General features: G+C 42.0%; 1 protein-coding gene across 1 annotated transcript in view; it reads right to left on the reverse strand.

The window, feature by feature from the left end:
• Positions 1-8191: 8191 nt before the first annotated feature.
• RRAGD (Ras related GTP binding D) overlaps positions 8192-14285 on the reverse strand; it is a 50819-nt gene continuing 44725 nt past the window's right edge. The window contains exon 7 of the mRNA XM_047761037.1: positions 8192-11104. Within this exon, the coding sequence (XP_047616993.1) occupies positions 10953-11104 (152 nt within the window). The 3' untranslated portion in view covers positions 8192-10952. The remainder of the gene's footprint in view (positions 11105-14285) is intronic.

The following is a 14285-nucleotide window of genomic DNA, read 5'->3' on the forward strand; positions in this document are numbered from 1 at the left end:
CTCTTTTCTAAGGGAAATTTACTGTTGTAAATGTCTCCCTCAAGGTACCCGGAAAAGAAGGTTGATTCTAAATTGCAAAAGAATCTCAATGGGGAAAATACTGACAAGTGTGCCAAACAATCTTTACCCTTGTTTAGGTGCTTTTCCCCAAACCTCCATAACTGGCCTCCCTCCATACACCCTACAACTTTCTTTTGTCTTTGGCTGAAGAGAGTAATTAAGGTGGTGACTTCAGTCAATCTAGGCACTTAGCTTGTTTGTTTTTCTCTTGATCATCTATTACAAGGGGTCTCAGGCGAGAACTCATAAGGGTAGAGGGAAGATTATTTCCACCCCTACACTTTCTATTGTTAAAATTAAGAATCCAAAGTGAATCAAGGAGTTCCCATAGTGGCGCAGCGAAAACGAAACCAACTAGGAACCATGAGATTGTGGGTTCAATCTCTGGCCTTGCTCAGTGGGTTAAGGATCCGGTGCTGTGACCTGTGGTGTAGGTCGCAGACACAGCTGGGATCCTGCGTTGCTGTGGCTGTGGCTATGGCGTAGGTCGGCAGCTATAGCTCCGATTAGACCCCTAGCCCTAAAAAGCAAAAAAAAAAAAAAAAAAAAAAGAATAGAATTCTTGGTATCAGATTGTATCAGCAACCCTTTGTAAAGAGTGAAATTTAAATTTAGAAAGGGTGTGGGAAGTAGAGGATGAAGATAAAACTAGATAGTATCTTTCAAACCATTCCGTGATAATGTTTTCTGAAAAGTAAACTGATAACTTGATTGGCCCAGATATGCATCCAAAACCAAACCCCAATAAGCTGCTTCATTCACTTATTCTTTGTGTTGAATCTTCAAATTGTCTAACACTTGACATGCTCTCTGTACCACAGCTTTGCAAAAGTGGGCATTTGTGTGGTAGGTCTCAGGATGGAGAGGCTTTTGAGGCAGGTACTACTGTTACTGCACACAAATTTGTGTGCCTCACCTGGGGCTGGAGTCGGGGAGGAGGTGTGGAGTGGAGAACAGTTTACTGTAAGGGCCAAGCAAGAACAGATGGCTCGTGCTCAAAAAACCTGAATTCCCTGGTGGTTTTGCAGGGAGAATTTTAGGGCTGCAGGGTGTGTGACTTTCTTCTGTTTGTTCAATGGTGAGGTGACAGGGCAGGGTCCAGGAATCTTGTGCTCAAGTTACCATCCTCCCCTTGGGGTCTTAGTTCCTGCAGAAGAACTCAAAGGTATATTTGTATGAATATCCTTTGAGGAGGAGCTAAGACTCTGCTTTATTCCGCCCTGTTTTTTCTTGACTGATTTCCCTTTGTTTCTGCATTCCCTCACTTCCCCTCAATAGTTAGTAGTGAATAATTCCCTCACTCCCTCTAGTTAGTGACCTATTCCCTTACTTCCCCTAAATAGTTAGTGAACTATTTAAATAGTTCAACTATTTTGAATAGTTAAATAGTCAACTATTTGATTCTGCCCTCTGAACTCAGGGAAAGTCTTGGAGGCTGAAGCTTCTTTCCCACGAAGAAACTGGAGACACAGAAAGGCTTCTGTGCCCAGGAGGGCCCCACACAGTTCTGCTCGGTCTCAAGACCATGTATTTTAAAATATTTATTATTCAACATTTAAAACTTTTTTTTTTCTTTTTGGGGCCATGCCTGGGCACATGGCAGTTTCCAGACGAGGGGTTAAATCATAGCTGCAGCTGCCAGCCTACACTACAGCCATGCCAGATCTAAGCCATATCTGGGACCTACGCTGCTGCTTGTGGCAATGCCATTTCCTTAACCGACTGATTGAGGGCAGGGGTCGAACCCACATCCTCATCAATACCAGCCACAGCCATGGCCTGAGCCACAGCAATAACACCGAATCCTTAACCTGCTAAGCCACAACAGGAACTCCTAAATTTGTTGTTGTTGTTTTATGGCCACCTGCAGCATATGGAAGTTCCCAGGCTAGGGGTTGGATTGGAGCTGCAGCTGCCGGCCTTCACCACAGCCACAACAATGCCAGGTCCCAGCTGCAACTTCAACCTACCCCACAGTTTGAGACAATATTTGGGTTCTTAACCTGCTGAGCCACAATGGGAACTCCCAAACCTTTTCTTACTTTTTAAAATGGTTTTTTCTTGATCATAAAAGTCATACATGATTGTTATTCAATATCTGGAACATGAACAAAACACAAATCTCCTGTAGTTCTCCTGCATAGAAATGGCCAGGGTTAACATTTTAGTGTATTTACCTTAGCCTTTGTTTATAAAGCATAGGTATGCGAACAGGACTGAGATTCCGTTGTTTAAAATACTTTTCCATACTAAAAATATCTGCCATCACCTAACTGGATTACTTGTTTAGCAAATAGCAGTGCTGTTATGACTTGTGCTGTTAAGAAATGACAGGTCCAAAATGGAGTTATTTGTATTAAGCCCCACGTCAGCAAACCAAGACTTAACACCTAACCTAATTGCAGTTACAACCTCCTCCAGGAATGTATTATTTTTCTTTTTCTTTTTTTTTTAATATCTTTTTAGGGCTGCACCCATGGCATATGGAGGCTCCCAGGCTAGGGGTCTAATCAGAGCTGTAGCCACTGGCCTACGCCACAGCCACAGCGAGGTGAGATCTGAACCAAGTCTGTGACCCACACCACAGCTCACAGCAATGCCGGATCCTTAACCCACTGAGTGAGGCCAGGGATCGAACCTGCGTCCTCATGGATGCTAGTCAGATGCATTTCCGCTGAGCCACGACGTAACTGCCAGGAATATAATCTTAACTGGTCAGTCTGGAATTTTCAGGTCAGCACCCATGAGGTAATCTTCTACAGAGCACCCTGCCATCGCAATAGGTAGGTTATCTAAAACAAACCATCCATCCACTCTTTCCCCCCTTCTGCCTATAAAGCTTTCCATTTTGTACAACTCCTTGGAGCTCCTTTCTCTTTGCCAGATGGGATGCTGACAGCTTCATGAATAATTCAATAAAACCAGTTAAGATCTTTAAAATTAAGTCAGTTGATATTTTTTTAACGCTTGAATTGACCAATTTTATAGCAATTTCTTCCTAGAGTACAACTCAAACTGAAAAACAGCTCAGAAAGCCATACATAGACTTCATTGTAAGCATTCTATTAATTGCTTTGACTATTTCCTGAGTTTTGATTTTTCATTAAAAGAAAAAAAAAGGGAGTTCCCTAGTGGCTTAGTGGGCTAAGGATCTAGCATTGTTACTGCCATGGTTCTGGTCGTTGCTATGGCAGGGGTTCAATCCCAGGCCTGGGAAATTCCATGTGCTGCAGGCAAGGCCAGAAAGAAAAAAGAACCTGCAGTAGTTTTTCCTGTTGCTTTCCCCCCAGGATTTCCCCCTTTGAAATGGTTAATAAGAAAAATGATACTCATTTTCCCCTGAGGATGTAGCTGGCTGGTATTCAGGTTAAGAGATGTTGGTCTTTATCAGGGGCACAAGTTTAAACTGGTTGTCTAGACAAAAATGTCAGCCGGAAAGGAGTTCTTTGTTTTTTTCCCACCTCACCTTACTGCTTTGCAGGTCTAATAGTTTTGCCTTGTCTCCCATCTGGTGGCCAGGTGACAGATCCAGGAGAGAAACTGCCTCTTCATTTTTGCCTTCTCAGTTTCTGCTATGATCAAGGCAGTTCTTCCTGCTCATTCTATTTGAAAACTTTTCTAATACTATATTCCAGAAGAAAATACTATGGAGAACTATCAAGTGAATATATGTGAAACCCAGTGGAGTGCTTCTCATACTAGCGTAGTGTATTTCTTCCACCAGATGACTCGTACCTCATTTTAAAAGGTTCTCCCCATTGTGGAATCTAATATATGATACAAATGAATTTATCTACAATACAGAAACAGACTCACAGATATAGAGAACAGACTTGTGGTTGCCAACAGGAGCGGGGGAGGGTTGGATTGGCATTGGGGACTGGCAAATGCTATTATAAAAAGGATGAATAAACAACAAAGTCCTACTGTATAGCACAGAGAACTACAGTCAATATCCTGTGATGAACCATAATGGGAAAGAATATGAAAAGAAAGAATATATATATGTGTATAATGGAATCACTTTGCTGTGTACCAGAAATAGCTAACATGACATTATAAATCAACTATACTTTGATTACCAAAAAAAAAAAAAAAAAAGGTTTTCCCCATTAATAAGCAAAGAAGCACTTTCTAAATACAGTGCTTAATAGTTGTTTCCAACTTTTTTTTTTTTTCTTTTTAGGGCTGCACCAGTGCATATGGAAGTTTCCAGGTTAGGGGTCCAACTGGAGCTATAGCTGGCGGTCAACACTACAGCCACAGCAATGCCAGATCTGAGCCACATCTGCAACCTACACCACAGCTCATGGCAATGCTGGATGCTTAACCCACTGAACAAGGCCAGGGATCAAACCCATAGCCTCATGGATACTAGTCAGATTCATTTCCACTGCACTACGATGGAAACTCCTGTCTGAAACATTATTAAAACCATCTTGGACGTTTCCGTTGTGGCTCAGCACTAACCATGAGGATGCCGGTTTGATCCCTGGCCTCACCCAATGGGTTAAGGATCCGGCATTGCCATGAGCTGTGGTGTAGGTTGCAGACACAGCTCGGATCCTGCATTGCTGTGGCTGTGGTGTAGGCTGGCGGCTACAGCTCCGATTTGACCCCTAGCCTGGGAACTTACATATGCCGCAGGCACGGCCCTAAAAAGAAAAAAAAAGTCTTTACTGTGGCTTTCTAAAAAATTATGTCTTTTCTGGAAACCTAATTTGCTATCATAGCTTTGAATTATCTGACGTCTCCCCCAGATTACAGCTCTTGGTAGTAGGGGTGAGGAAAAAGAAACCAGCTGACTTGTGCTTTTGCTTTCTTTGCATGGATTGCATTTCTTTCTTTCTTTCTTTCTTTCTTTCTTTTTTTTTTCCTTCATAATAAAGGTCCTTTTAAAATTAGCAGCAAAAATGGCAATGATCATATTTCTTACTCCTTAGTTCAGATGAACTGGTTAGTTTGACATGCTCTTTCATTTGCTAAACTTAGCTCTAAAGGAAACACCTGCAACTAAGACAAAACTGTTGCTCATGGTGAAAAAAACAAGTGCTTCATGAGGTGCCAGCAGATAGCCCTGCACAGCTGGGCTTCTCCCTTCTGCCTTCAAATTCGTCTTCCAGTAGCTCTTCTGGGCAGGGCCCCTCTGCCCCTCTGTCTATGCCTTTTTTCTTGAGTCCCCATATCCTGTCACCCCAATTTGTCATTCTCTGGACCCCTTTTAGCCACTTGCTGATGGATGAAATGCAGCTACAAACCAGCCAAAATCGCTTAGAACTCTGCTCCCTACTTTCAGAGCAGTTTTCATTTCTATTCATTGGGAAAATGCAAAATGACAAAAGATTACTATTCTTAGGGCACATAAGGATCATGGGACTTCGAGTAATTCTGCAGCCACAGAGCATTTAGGCAATTTTATTTTTAGCTTTTTAGGGCCACGCCCATGACATATGGAAGTTCCCAGGTGAGGGGTGGAATCGGAGCTGCAGCTGCCAGCCTACACCACAGCCACAGCCGCATCTATGACCTACACCATAGCTCGTGACAACGCCAGATCCTTAACCCACTGAGGGAGGCCAGGGATTGAACCCGACTCCTCATGGATACTAGTTGGGTTCATAACCTGCTGAGCCACAAGAGGAACTCCCTAGGCATTTTATGAATTGTTTTAGAACAACCGTACCTGCTTCCCATTAAAATGCGCTTTATAACTATAGGCAAATGTTGAATAATAACCAAGTCACCCAATTCTAAAAAGCAGTCTTAGACTTCCCTGTGATGTATTCTTTTAGCACAAAATAACCACAAAGTGTAGGCCTGCTACACTCCGCCTTATAGCATCTTGTGAATAAAATAGTTGGGCCAGTCTGACTTCCTGAGAAGCTGAAGTGGGGTTTAGGTACAGATGTTCTTAAATGGAAATATATATCATTTATGCCAGAGTAGAAAGCAGATTTTTCCCCAAAATACCATTCTTCAGAAAAGAGAGTTGCCTTATATTTTTTCTCTGTCCTTTTTGAATGAAATACTCTTCAGGATGACACTATCTCTTAAAAGGACCTCAAGTAATGACATTTTTCTATCTCATACAGGCCACCTAACAAAATCAGGGGGCAAAGGTGAACACATATTTATTAATTATACCCCAGGTTATGATCTCAGAGAACAAGCATTGGAAATCACTCATAGTAAACCTCTTTAAAAAGGCATTAGGCGTTCCCACTGTGGTGTGGTGGGTTAAGGATCCAGCATTGCTGCAACTATGGAACAGGCAGCAGATGCAGCTTGGATTCGATCCCTGGCCAGGAACTTCCATATGCCCCAGATGCGGCCAAAAAAAAAAAAAAACCCAATAAGGCATTAGAAAGAAGGACCTATTTGTGGAAATTGTGACTATTACGTGCCAGACCTTTTGTTTAGTAAAATAGCTCAAAGACAGACACTGAAGATGGAAGGATTTTAATATCTAAAAATAGAAAATAAACTAGTTTCAGATGGGCCCTGTAGATGTCAGGGTTTTTTTTGTTTTTGTTTTTTTGTCTTTTTGCCATTTCTTGGGCTGCTCCCGCAGCTTATGGAGGTTCCCAGGCTAGGGGTCGAATTGGAGATGTAACCGCCGGCCTACATCACAGCCACAGCCATGCCAGATCCAAGCTGCGTCTGCAGCCTACACCAAAGCTCACAGCAACGCTGGATCCTTAACCCACTGAGCAAGGCCAGGGATTGAACCTGCAACCTCATGGTTCCTAGTCAGACTCGTTAACCACTGAGCCATGACAGGAACTCCTAGATGTCAGTTTTTACAACCACAGCTGTACAGGATCTTACCACTCTCCAACAGACTATGGAGAACCATAGCTAGCATCAGAAAATTTGAGTTCTTCTACCAAGAGCAGACCAATAGCTATATTTAGTACATTATTAATCTACTGTAACTATAAGAAGTAGGCTCCCCCACACACAACCTCATGATTGTTAATCCCTGAGCCACGATGGGAACTCATTTTAATTTTTTTTAAACCCTTTTGTCTTGCCAGATTTTTGATGGGGGCTTGCCTGTTTTGGCTATAGAATTTATTTTACTAAACTTCAGATATTGATTCTTGCTGCTCTGGCCCTAAGCCCTAGCCATCTGAAATTCTTTTCCTAACAGTCCACCTTTTGATTCTTAACTTAGTAAAATTCTACTATCTAATGACTTTTACAGATCTCCTAAGAGTTTCCAGAGAGGACTAGCATTATCTCTTGTATCTGAACCTGTGGCATATGGAGGTTCCCAGGCTAGGGGTCCAATCAGAGCTGTAGCTGCCAGCCACAGCCACAGCCACAGCCACAGCAGCTCAGGATCCGAGCCTCATCTGTGACCTACACAGCTCACGGCAACGCCGGATCCTTAACCCACTGAGCGAGACCAGATATTCAACCCTACAAAGACCAAAAAAAAAACAAGATAATTCACCTCTTAGTTACAAGGAGAGGCACTACTTCAATAAACATTTCTACTTTCACAGCCTACTTCTTGTCGTTAATCAGGACAAACACATTTTACTAAAGGAAACGAATGGGGCCAATGAGGCAGTAGAATGTGTATACAGTAAGCAACCTCACAAACAGGAAAAACCATGCTTCCTCTTCAAAGAGATCATTCAGTTCCCAGGATGATTAGTTATGGAATATGCCTGAAATAAAACTAGAGCCTTACCAAATCATGAGTGTACAACATATGCTTTTAAATTGGCAGTTAACATTCTTTCTCTTTTTTTTTTGTCTTTTTTGGGCTGTACCCATGGCATATGGAGGTCCCCAGGCTAGGGGTCTAATTGGAGCTGTAGCTGCCAGCCTACACCACAGCCACAGCAATGCAGGATCCGAGCTGTGTCTGCAACCTACACCACAGCTCATGGCAACGCTGGATCCTTAACCCACTGATCAAGGCCAAGGATCAAACCTGCAACCTCATGGTTCCTAGTCAGATTCGTTTCCACTGCGCCACGAAGGGAACTCCCATAAACTGGCAGTTAACATTCTTGAAAGCAATAATTTAATAATGCTTATAAATGATATTCTGCTTAAAGGAAAACATAACACTGAATACTATACTTGATTACAAATTACATCCAGTCTGTAGAAGTTGAATGCATACCATACTTTAATAATCAAGACAATTCAGCTATTTTTCTTGTGTTTCAAACAGTCAACATATAACCCGTATGTAACACTATTGCTGTGGTTTTTAGTCATTTTATATTGAAGGGTCCAAAATATATTATGTTCACAACCAGCTTTGACTTACATTCCTTCCAAAACACGCTACCCTGCTCATACACACTAATCTACATCAATGAAAATAACCAAAGGTGATCATTTACAGAAAGTCTCACCGCCACATGAAGTTCTAATTGCCCTGGAAACATGTAGGTCAAGTTCTTAACCCTTTGGAAGCGAGCAAAAGTGTTCCAGAGCAGTCACTGTAGCCATGTATTTGGGCTTTATATGTATACATTATTTTGTATATTTACATGTATTTATAGCATTAGATTTGAGACCTAAAAGTGGCCACACACATCGCAGCAAGCTAAGTCCCACATCAAAAATGAAATGAAATAGGAATTGAAGACACTTTGTAATTCCAATAGCACAGACTTCAGAAACTGAATGCTTAGACATAACTCTGACATCTCTCTTTAATTCAGAGGTCATTGCCATGCTCACAGCGTTGAGACAGTAGTCTATCCATCAGTGTGTGATTAATCAAAGAGCATACTTACTACAATGAACTTGGTCCTATGCCATAGCACTGACTTTGCCTTTCCCTCAAAGAATCATTTGCACTTGAAGTAAGAGGCTTTTAAGGCACATTTTAACAAAAAACCTATCATATACCCAGCTTAAAAATGGAAGCTCCACCTGGTTACAATAATACATATACCCAAGTCATGTGTGATTGACCCGATAGACAAATGTCTCTGTCTTGAGGATAACATTGCTTTAGAAAAGTGATTATTTGCTTATTCAAAAAGAAACATTGTGTAAAAAATATTAAAGGATTAGATTCATAAGAATAACCGACATGTACCATATTGGCAAAAGTCCAACAGGTTGGAGGTCTGGAAACCAGGAAAAAGATTTCCCTGGAACTCTGGGTTCCCACCTACCCACATTTCTGAGTAGGAATCATGAGAAAGGGAGCTAGGGCACCTTCACGATTTTTAGAAATTTCCTTCCAAAATGCACAGACCCTTGGGAGGGCTCAAACCTTAAACCTCAATCAGCTACCATCTTAAATTGCAGTTACCAGCCTCAAAGGAATAAGACTTGTGGAGAGGATAGAAAGAAGCAGCAGATAAGCAGTGGGATGGTTTCAAGGACAAGTTGCTTTCGAAACTTGACACATTTTTGCTAGGATCAGCATTGCCTATCCTCTGATGTTCTGCTAAAAAAAATTTGTTTTCTAATACCTGCCAACATGCTGTAGGCACTGATCCTTGGGATGGATCTAGAATCACCTACTTGGAATGGTTTGGTATGGGGCTAGATTTAGAATCTCTGAACTTACTGTTGGTCAAAGTAAACATAAGTGGAAGAATTTCATAGAAACAGACACAGAGCTAACTGTAATGCCTCCTCCAGCCACCCTTACCCATTGACCTACAGGGGTTTTCAGGATGGCTTTTTAGCCATGTAGACCATGCATGCTACTGGCATGCCAAACTCTAGTTCAATCATAAGGTGAGAGGAGGCAGCATCTGCAAGGCACACTGTCACAGATAAGAAGGAGACTCAGCGGTGACAAATGTGTCCACCAGGACTCAGCTCTGTGGCAGAGAGCTGAGATTCAGCCTGTGGTCACGGAGTAATGCAAAACAAAACAAAAGGTAGGTCCTAAATAAACATTTTCAATGTTGCGCAATAAGAGGCCCATTCTACAGGAGTCAAACATTGTATAGGATTGTCTAGGATATATTTCTCAATCTGCAATTGCTCATCACCTTTATTTGGGAAACCATGAGGCCTCTGATATTACTTTAGCCTGGGTGGCAGGTATAGAAAAGCCTCCAGAAGAAACCCTGCAACTTAGCGACATTCTGATTTCTTTTCCGTCATCGGCACCATTTTGGAAATCTGGTCCCAAAGGTTCTAAATAACAGTAACACAGCAAAAAGAAATAAGCTCTCTGTATAAAATGATTATAGAGATATGTGTTGAGGTAAAGAGTTTTATAAAAACTGTGGACTAGGGAAGCACTGTTGCAGCTTTAGAAATATTTAGGTAAGTTTGGTGCTAATGTTATTCTATAAAACTTCTGTTTATACCAGTTATAAACAGGGGACAGTTCTTATTGCTCCTGGAGCTTGCCACCCCAATCTGTTCCTCCACTGAAAACGATTTTTCTCAACCATGGGTAGCAAAATTCCCAAATTTATAAAAAAATCATTGCCAACGCATTACTTTTTGATTAATTTCTGATTGCCCTATAGATATGGACTCAGTATGCATGTCCTAAACACCAAGGACAGAAAAACACTTAGAAAAGTTTTATCAAAGTTTAGTTCAATGAGAGATAAAAGAAGAAAAAAAACATGAAAAATTGCAAAATATATACAGTTCCTGGCAGTTCTCACACAGGATTTTTTCTGACTAGATCATAAAAGTTTACAATTTGCGTAATGAAGTTACAGTGGATTTCACTTCATCGTTAATATACAAGTTTTTGCTTCAAAGTGCATACTTTATTTATAAAAGAGAAGATCAAGAGGGTGGCAGGAATTTTTTTTTTTTTTACAAGAAATATGTCACGTGTCCCAATCTCCTTCTTCCTCTTCCTTTAGTGCAACACAGCTTAGCAGCCTCATTGAAAGGTCTGATTTCAAAAGGTGCTCCTTAAACCTCACCTATAGCAGCACCCTGGGTGTCCCATTGGGGGTCACTCCTTTTTTCTTCTGTAGCCGATTCTGAACCTTTCGTGATTTCACCACTTTCATTCTCACCTCAAAAACTTCATGGATGGCCTTCCGGAAGCAATGGAAATTATAGTCAATCAGCCCTGGAGAAGAAAACAAAAATATTTAGAAATGCCATCTGGAAATGATCTGTCTTTTCATGTCAGCCATGACAAGGACAAGCCAGTAGGGGGCGGTAGAGGAGTGGGTTTAACATAAGGTTCAAAGATTTTCCTAGGAGGTCTGCAGCTGGGCTTCAGGAATTGCAGTAAACTTCCAGGACTGCAAGCAAAATCTTGTGAATATACATTTTTACTAAGGAAAGGTTCTAGAATATATACCACATCTTCAAAGGTGTCTATGACTCAAATAATTTGAAAAACCAGCTGAATTGCCCTTTTTTCAATCTTTCAGAATTAAAGATTATAAGCACAGTTAAGATGTATCTTCAGTGAAATATTTATTATTTTTTCCCCAAATTATTTTCTTTTCAAGTCCACACCCAAGGCATAAGTTCCCAGGCTAGGGGTAGAATCGGAGCTGTAGCTGCTGGCCTATACCACAGCCACAGCAACGCAGGATCCAAGCCCTGTGACCCACACCACAGCAACACCAGATCCTTTAACCCACTGAGTGAGGCGAGGGATCGAACCCAAGTCTTCGTGGATGCTTTTCGGGTTCATTACCACAGATCCACAATGGAAACTCCTCCCCAAAGGCATTATTAAATTGACTCTAAGTGGAGGCAGATCCTGATTGGAGTGTAGCTGAGATGCCAAGGTCATAGTACCATTCAATCAACCAATCAATTTTTACTTCACAGATACTCAGAAAGTATTTAAGTCACTGTTATAACCCCTAGGGAAAACAAAGACCCTGATTTTAGAGTAGTTATGGTCACCTCAGGTCAACTCTGAGCTCAGGAAGTCAACAATCAATGACACTCAGTTTCTCAATAATATATGTTTTTTTTTAGGACCACTCCCGAGGCATATGGAAGTTCCCAGGCTAGAGGTCGAATTGGAGCTGTAGCCGCTGGCCTAGCCACAACCACAACAGTGAGGGATCTGAGCCACGTCTGTGACCTACACCACAATTCACAGCCAACACCGGATCCTTAACCCACTGAGCAAGGCCAGGGATCAAACTCATGTCCTCATGGATCCTAGTCAGGTTCGTTAACCACTGAGCCACAAAGGGAACTCCCTAAGTAAATTTGAAATGGAGAAATAGTAAAGAATCTTTTTGCATTTTCAGAAATTAATCAGTGGTATGAAAATAGAGTAAAAGATAAATCAGGTCCTAAGTGCATTTTTCATCACCATTAATTTCTAAGTGTTGAGAGCAGCATGACATTTATACTAATTAGGATAAGGCAGTTGGTTCCATTTACTATTTTTACACTTATTAAAATAACTAGCCAAAAAACTATTTCCACCAATCAGATGATGATTCCACAGCCCCAACCAAAGAAAAAGAACTGGGATTCCAGCCAAGGAGAGAAATCTTCAAAGCGGTCATATAACTAACTGAAGATGGCGCTGGAGGAAACACCATCTCAGCTTCCAGGCCCAAGAAACCTTCTGAGTGGCGCCCTCTGCTGCTTCTGCAGTGATAGGGACCACCATGCAATAACACTAGATTTCCTTGAGACCAGTGAGGCAAGGGGGGGTGGGTAGTAATAAAAAATAAAGCCCAGCTGTGAGTACCTCTTCTCTGCCTGAGGCTTTCTTTAGTACCACAGAACTCGCTTAACTGCATACAGACAGGTACTAGCCAGGGTTATGGTAATAAATGTTTCTGAGGTTCTCCTCACACAATGGGGCATGGGAGTTGGTGGACAAAGGCTGCAGTCTTGAATGCTCAAAGGGGGTGATTCTTAGTTTGGGGGTTTTTTGGTTGGCTCCCCCACGGCATGCAGAAGTTCCCAGGCCAGGGATCAAACCCACATCACACCAGTCACCTGAGCCATAGCAGTGACAACAACAAACCCTTTACTTGCCATGCGTTTAAGGGCCGCACCTGAAGCATATGGGAGGTTCCCAGGCTAGGGGTGAAATTGGAGCTACAGCTGCCAGCCTATACCACAGTCACAGCAATGCAGGATCCGAGCCACACCTGCAAACTACACCACAGCTCACAGCAGTGCTGGATCCCTAACCCACTGAGCAAGGCCAGGGATTGAACCCGCATCCTCGTGGATACTAGTCAGGTTTGTTACTGCTGAGCCACAATGGGAACTCCTAGGGAACTTCAGATTCTGAGTTTCTTCTACACAGCTTCTCCGAGACTCCCCCAGTTGAAGTGAGCATAAAGCTGTCACTGTGGATGGCTTTTCTACCCTATTTCCCACTTTCTCACTTATATTTCTTGGAACCATCTTCCAAATAAAGCATGAACTTTAAAAAAAAAAAAAAGAAAGAAGGAAAGAAAAAGAAGCAAATAAATGGTTTGATTTAGTGTTTGGAATAAGAGATGTGAGAATCACCTCAAAATTCTCTCCCTACATGTGTAACCAACTGCTTTGGGCACAAAGTTTAACTACATAGGACTTCGCCTCAGTGAGAACTGAACTTGGGAAACCACAGGGACACAGCCTACTGGTGATTCCTGACAAATCTCAACTGTGTTTTTGCATGTTTATAATGTAACAGTAGAGAATTCTCTGGTAGGCTGCTTGGCTTTGGCGTTGTCATTGCTGTGGTTCTGGTCACTGCTGTGGCATGGGTTCCATCCTTGGCCTGGGAACTTCCACATACCACAGGCACAGCCAAAAGAAAAAAGAAAGAAAGAAAAAAGTAACAGTAATTTTGTTGCATTTAGAGTTTTGTTTCTGTTTTGTCTTTTTAGGGCCGCACCAGTGGCATATGGAGGTTTCCAGGCTAGGGGTCGAATAGGAACTGTAGCGCAGGCCTACAAGAGAGCCACAGCGATGTGGGATCAGAGTCATCAGAGTCACATCTGCAACCTACACCACAGCTCATGGCAACAGAAGATCCTTAACCCACTGAGTGAGGCCAGGGATCAAACCCGAACCTCATGGTTCCTAGTCGGATTCATTTCCAGTGCGCCATGATGGGAACTCCCATATTTGGAGTTTTTAAAACTCCAAGTAAAAGTGAAAATTCAAAACTGAGGTTTATAAAGGATGAGCATGCAAAGAGTTTGCTGTTTATTTCAACTCTTTCATAAAAGGTAGTTGAAAATACAGGGACAGAGACATGAACAGAATAACCATCACACACAGTTATGGGATGGCCCCAAGTCCTTCTCTGGCTCAGTGGC

This window comes from Phacochoerus africanus, chromosome 2 (genome assembly GCF_016906955.1).
Source record: "Phacochoerus africanus isolate WHEZ1 chromosome 2, ROS_Pafr_v1, whole genome shotgun sequence".
NCBI classification, from domain to species: domain Eukaryota; kingdom Metazoa; phylum Chordata; class Mammalia; order Artiodactyla; family Suidae; genus Phacochoerus; species Phacochoerus africanus.